The sequence below is a fragment of the Taeniopygia guttata genome, chromosome Z (genome assembly GCF_048771995.1).
Source record: "Taeniopygia guttata chromosome Z, bTaeGut7.mat, whole genome shotgun sequence".
Classification (NCBI taxonomy): domain Eukaryota; kingdom Metazoa; phylum Chordata; class Aves; order Passeriformes; family Estrildidae; genus Taeniopygia; species Taeniopygia guttata.
In genome coordinates, this window is record NC_133063.1 from 56,270,796 (window position 1) to 56,277,809 (window position 7,014).

The 7,014-nt window shown below is 42.5% G+C and overlaps 1 protein-coding gene across 3 annotated transcripts in view; it reads left to right on the forward strand.

Moving 5' to 3' along the window:
• The first annotated feature begins 504 nt into the window (after window positions 1-504).
• The window catches only part of RAB3C (RAB3C, member RAS oncogene family), a 152,507-nt gene continuing 145,997 nt past the window's right edge, over window positions 505-7,014 (forward strand). For all 3 annotated transcript variants that reach the window (XM_041711299.2, XM_072922403.1, XM_002187873.7), the window contains exon 1: window positions 505-644. In XM_041711299.2, the coding sequence (XP_041567233.1) occupies window positions 621-644 (24 nt within the window). In that variant the 5' untranslated portion in view covers window positions 505-620. The remainder of the gene's footprint in view (window positions 645-7,014) is intronic.

Genomic DNA, 7,014 nt, shown 5'->3' on the forward strand with positions numbered 1-7,014 from the left:
GCGGGAACGGGATAACGGGACGGGAGTGGCCCCGCGTCGCGGAGCCCGCGGGCGTGACCTCCCCTGCCCGCAGAGGCGCTGTGTAGCACCGCCGGGGCCCGGGCGAGCCCGCTCCGCTCCACCGAACGGCTTCCGCAGCTCCCCGAGCGCCGCCCGCGCTGCTCCTCCTGGCTGCGGGCTGTCGGGCCGGGACGGCAGCGCATTCGGCCGTATCTGCTCCGCCCGCTCCGTCCCCGCTTTCCGCCTCGGCGCACGGGCGCCCCCGCCCCACCACAGGACCCCCGCTCCATGGCCGCGCCGCCCTCTGCGGCCCCGAGACGGGATCGCGGAGCTCCGCGCTCCCCGCGCCCCCCGCTCCGCCCCGCCCGCTCGCGGCTTGGCGCCGAGCACCCCGGGAGCTGTAGTCCCTTCGCCCGGAGCCGAGGGCTGGGGACACGGGCAGCAGGACTACGACTCCCGGGAGTGCATCGGAGCGGGGGCGGGGCAGACCGGGGGCGGAGCGGGAACAGCTCCGGTGCTGATCTCGCCGCGGGTTTGCCGGCAGAGCCGGGGCTAGCGGCGGAGGCTGCTGTCGTGCGGGAGCGAGCGGCAGCGGGCGGGCGGCGGGGCCGCGCCCGACGATGAGGCACGAAGCGCCCATGCAGGTCGGTCCCCGGGCCGGGGCCGAGCGAGGGCTGCGGCGGGCGCGGTGCACGAGAGACGGGACAGGGCGGGAGCCGCTCTGGCCGGGCCGCCGGGCCGGCCCTGCTGCTGCGGGCACAGGGTGCGGACACCCCTTGCGTGCAGGGGGTCGGGGCATGTGCAAGGCGTCGTGTCCCCGGCAGGGTGGGCCTGTCGCGGGGAAGTGGGTGGGTTTCCAGTCACACTCGGGCACATCGACCGTGTTTTTCAGACGCTGCCCCCCGAGCGCCGGTCGCAGCTCTCCTGGGAGGGACTGGCAGTCGGTGTTGGATGATGGGCTGCACCGAGGTCCTGCCGAGGTGCACAGAAAGCTGGCACGGTGCCTCCACTTGTGTAGTCATGGAGCAGTTGTCCACCTACACCAGCGAGGGGTGGCTCATAGCTAGAGCTGGTGGTAGCAGAGAGAGGCCCCTTCTCAGCAGTTTGTCTGTATGGAAAGATCATTTCAAAGGTGGCTGAGGGGAGCAAAAAAAAAAAAAATAGGAAGTGGGAGATAATTTGTAAATTATCTCCTTTGCCGAGGAAAGAATTAGAAACAATTTTCCTTAGTTTTTCCTATCCTGTTATCACTGGCAATTGTTATGTCTAGACAAGGTACGTTCATAGCAGACACATCCAAACACAATGGAAAAGGGCAATAGCAAGCCAAAATGCTGCTTACAGGTATTTAAGAAGTTATTATAAAATTATGATACAAAAGGCCAAAGAAAGCTATTAGATACAGGAGTTTGCATGACAAATCAGCTCCTATCACTCAGCAAAATTATTAGATATGAGTTCACAGATGTCATAGATATCTCTCTAGTATCATATCATTAGATATGATATTATTAGTGTGAGTTCATAGTGGAAGCACTGGAGTACAAGAGCCTGCCAAGCCACTAAGTCCACAGAGAAACTCATATACACCTCTTAGTTAACTGATCTACCTGCATCTGGAGTGTGTAGTCCTCTTTCTGCCACTCCCCCTTTTTGGAAGTGTATTGTTGAAGTTTGTTCACTTGCTGGTTAGATACTCCTCCAGCTCAGATACACTCAGTTTATGCTATTGATAACATCCAACGTCTGCTGCAATATACATCAGCCTAAATAGCTCTTATTGCATCATGACCAGATTACTAACCAGAGAAACAAGCTAATGTTTTGTTTACTGTTTTTTTGTTTGGTTCTGTTTAATTTTTATTTCTGCCATAAGATAAATTCATCTTTCCTCTAATCTTCCTGTTAACCTTCTGGGTGTTTTCCCATTTGAACTTGGCTTTTATAAATGCACTTGATCAGAATTGTCACTGCTGCTGTCTCACCAGTGCCCTAGACAATGGCATTAGTATTCCACTTAGTCTTTTAGCCTGATGCAGCTTCTCTGGTAAGCAAAAAGGTACCTAGTCTCATGACCCAGAGTGCTATACCAAATAGAGTAAATGGCAGAAACCTTTACCCATCTCATTTTCATTCTTTCATATTCCCTAGTAAATCTAAATATATTTCTTCTGGAGTATCTGGGCTGACACAGCTTTTATTTTTTCTTTCCATAGCTGCACTATTTTGGTGGCCTCCTAAAATCCTGTGTTATAGTAACCCTCTTAGGACTGTGTCTCTTTTTGTCATTCTTGGAAGAAGGGGGTTTTTAAACGCTGTCTAGTGTGGAAGTTAGATATATGCTTCCTAAGCTACCCTTTTCATAGACAAAGTAAATTTAGATTAAAGAAAGAGAAATTAGGGATAATTTGTGAGCTCACCACAAGAATCCAGGTGTTAGAGCCTTGCCAAAACTGTTTTTTACATTCTACATACTTACATTCTACTGTCCTGGGCATCTCCTGGCACTGCGGCCATATTCATGCTAGTTTTGCTGATATGAAGCAGATAGAGCTTCTCTGAAGTGTTTTAGACCTAACATCTCAGGATCTTCTTGGTATACCCCAACTTTGCCTTTCAGTGTTCTGCTTAAAAAAACCCTTTGCTTTTATAACTACATGTTTCTAATTGTGCTGGGATACATTTAAATATATACATGATGCTGACCCCATAATACCTTGAAGCAGATAAGCTTTTCCGGATGCTGCCAAGTACATTAGTTTACAAGCTGTGCTCTGCAGATGGTTGGCAAAAAGAAAATTCCAAATAAGTGGCTGGTGCATTGTCTAATGAACCCTGTTAATTCTAATTGGTTAAAAAAAAATTATTATGATTTGTGAGAATTTGCTGTGGTCTACATATGAGGATATCAATGCTGAGATCACACCAAAAATACAAAAGAGTGAGCAGCTTGCCCAAGATATAGAAAAGAAAACAAAAGCCATAGGAGGCCTCTGAAAGAATTAAGATTAAAATGCAGTCCCTAGATTAATCTGATATTTCACCTCAAAAGTAATTAATTTCTTCATGGCTGGGTTATTTGTCACATTGTTCTTGTACATAAGGATTTTGTTAATATTTTAACTACTCTGCTGATGTAAGTTGATCTACACACGAAAGACCACTATGTGCAGTGAGTGTCAGCCTACATACAATTTGGTAAGTTAGAGTAATTGAATTTTTCCTTTGTATTACATGGTTTCAATATCCATTGTCTATGTTTGACTAATTATATTTTACAAAAGGCAGAAAGATCGCCTTGTGAAAGGCTGCATATGCAGGAAACTGTTTTTACTAAAATAGCAAGTAAAGTCAGCTGCTGTGTAGAAAGGAATATAAGTTGTATATATTTCTGCCCTGTATATAGGAAAGAGCCATTTCTCTTTCCACTGCAACTATGTATGTATAAGCACCAGTCAGTCAGCACTGTTCCACTCTCATCTGACTGAAGGGATCGATTAAAAAGGACCTCAGTTACCCCACTTTCAGAGGCAGGCTGTAACAACACTAGACAGAAAGAGAGTGTAGCACTTTGAAGCAATTTTAAGTTCACTAATCAGTCTCTGTCCTTACTGTACATAAAAAGAAGACGTTTTCTCTGGACTTACTGATGGTCTTTTCCTTTAAGACGTGATTGTTACTAGAGTTTTTAAAAGGAAACTACTTATTTGCTAAAGGTGTGAATGAATAAATCTCATTGTTTTCAATGTCAGGTTTTCTGCACCATATTTTGCAGGGGCAAATCATCCTACACTAATCATGAAGAGTGGGGTGCATGCATATATAAATGCAAACTATAGTTGTCTGCAGGTCATGGAAGTCACAGCATCTTGTGCTGCTCAAGTAAGAAAGCTGTTCAAATTGATTCTGACAAAGAATGAGGCCTGCCAAGGCATAGAGAAAAAGACAAATGTTTTGTTATGATCATGAAAATGTCAGGTGAACACGTTTTTTCTGACATTTGTTTTCAATCAAGCTCTATTTTCACCTCTTCTCTTGGGATCAAGGAAAGAGCTAAACATGAGACTTGGAAAGCACCTGGGTTTGAACAGAAAACTCTGCTTAATGATTGAACTTGCCCATGCCCTTGAATAATCCATGTTTAAGGAGTTTAGAGATGTGCTGTAAGAAGGAAAGCATACAAAGATATCCTTTATTTGTCCTTGCACCGTATTCAAACTGGCAACATTACTCCTCCTGACTTTGATAAGGAGCAAGCATGTGAGATTGCCTGTCTATAGGTTTTCTGTTCATTGTCTTGAGCTTAGACTTCTCAGTCGACTCTCAAGTCTGTCCTAAGTCCTGTAAGAAATGGCTTGAGACTGCTTTTGATGCTGATGAAAATAACCCTGTGCATTTTCTCTTCAATTTTACCAAATAAGGGCAAAATTGTACTGAAGAGAAAACAGCGTGTTTTGTTGAAAATGATTGTTTAATATCCATTTAACCTTTGAGAGAAGTTAGTCAAAATAAAGTTATGCATTTTACTTTATTGGAAGGAGAATATCATAACATCAGCAAGGTTTATTTGGTTCTCATCCACGTACGTAATGTTTAATTACAGGTGGGAACACAGCATTCCTAGTGATTGCTTCCAGCATAATTTCCAAAGGTGGAACATAGCATTGTCATGATGTTCTTCATATTTTACAAATGCCTCCAATAGTAGGAAAAACTACTGTAAGGAGTGAACTGTCATATTAGTACTTTGGGAAGTGGATTACAGTGCATTCCATACTTATTTTTTAAGTCAGCAGCTTGCATTTAGGAAAGAGAAGTGCTACAGGCTTATTCAAAAAGTTCAAGAGGACCAAGCATCTATATTTCCCTTACAGTCAGCAGAAATACAGATATTCCTTTAGGGTATCACTTAAATTGTGAGCATAAAGTGGATTGTTCTTGGAAGAATTTGTCTTGTTTGCTTACTGCAGAAGGAGTGAGTTTGTGAAGTAATGGCGAAGTCTTAGCAAATGCACGGAGTATGATGTTTCTTTACATTCGTGCAGGCTGATTTGAATTTTGGAGAAAAGATCACTGTCAGTAGTCTAGGGAGACTGGTTTGCTAAGCTAAAGTTAGTCTCTCCAAACAGTTTCAATTATTACCTCACTAATCCTCTTGAAAAATTATTCTTTTCCTATGCCTTTCTTATGCCTTTTGCATCCTGTAATAAGCAGACATACTTCTGCCTCTGAAATAAAAATAGCTTCAAATCTATGTTCAACATACCTGTAATTCTGCCTATGATACTGCAAGTAATGACTCCATCAGTTTACGGCACAGTGAAGGTTTTGAGCTTTGAGCTTTTTTTTTTTTTTTCAGTACTGTTAAGGAAAGTGCTGCATGAGTAATGCATAAAACCACACTAATTTAGAGGACCACCAAAATTTCTGTGGGTAAAATCTGTCTTTAAAACTATCCACAGGAAACACATCATTACTCAGGAAGGCTACACAATGTACATGGTTTAGCAGGACTATTATTAGAATCCAGGTCTCCTGATTTCTCTGGTCATTGAACCATACTGAAGTGTTAGGCATTAAAGTACATAGGGATGAGTTGGAAGGTTCATAGGATTCAGGGCAACAAATGGATGAAAGCTTTAACTTCTTTTTGAAAATCTTAAGCTGGTTGAAGGAGCTATGTGAAAGGCTTCCTAGGAGATAAAATCAGGAAAGAATATGATATTCCTCCTTGCTACAAGGGATAACTGCTGCTGTCAGCTGCAGCACAAGAGAGGGGGCCCAGAAGGGCAGTGGAACAGACTGCTGTAGCAACACACAGTGGTCACACATCTGGCACCCACAGCCACTGCAGTCTTTGGCCTGATAGTTATTGCAAACTCTACACAACATTAGCATGCCCTGTGTAATACTGCTTTATAGCAATTTGTGAGTAGACTCATTTAACAATATCTGATTTCCTTTTTGTTGTATTCTATGCAAAATATCCACAAGTAGTTATACAATACAGGACAGTAATGAAAGTTTCTCTCTTTTCTATAGAAATAATAAAGCTAAAAGGTCAGTAATGTGTATGCTTGACAATATTCAGGTTTTAATTCTAAATCTTCTTTGTTGCATAGCTGTGGAAGAAGTGAATAAACTTTAAGGCCAATGCAAACACTCAGGTTGCAAGTGTGTAGGTACCCAATACTACATTTAATGAAGAAGGTAATTCTGAAATTGAATTCTGAAATAAAATGCTCCCTACTCTATAATACCTACTCTATAATTTATGAAATATATATCTGACACTGAATTTTCAATTAAAAACTTGCTTCTTCCAATGTCTTCTTCAGAGATTTTTGTCCTCACTCCTGTATGCCTCTTCAGTAGCCCAAAGAAGCTGGCATAATGTTTTTGATGATATGAGATAACAGAATTATCTAAAACGTTATACATAACTAAACTATAACTAAAACTAAACTATAACTAAAATTTTGCTGAGAGTGTGAGTTATTGCACAGCTGTCATCCTGGTTCCAGCTGTCCTTTTTGATTGCCCAAATACATTCTGAGATGCCTAAATTAGAAAGATTTTACATGAGGCTTTTATATGAGGCTTTTCTGTAAGCCTTTATGTTAGGTTATGGTGTCTGTCGTTCTGTCTCAAATCAGCATGCAAAAGTGTTGTTCTTGGAATTATAATAATTAAAGAACTTCCACAGGCTGTCAAAGTATTTGATAATTTTTCTTGAAAACTCAGCTGAAACACTCTAAGTTCTTTATGTTTTCCATTTAGTTTTGAGCAACCTAGGTGGAATTTTGGTCACATTTTCACTCTAATCACTGCAATTTTCATGAAAACCTAAGGTGTACTTTTTATAAATAGAATCCATTATCTTTGAAGTCCCTAGAGCAAAACAGGTTGCTCTGCAACAGTATTCAGTAATCTGGGCTTTTTTAGGTGTTTTGGATTAAAAATTACATTTTAAGGACTCAGATTTCAAAATGATGTTATCCAGCAGGACCTTGA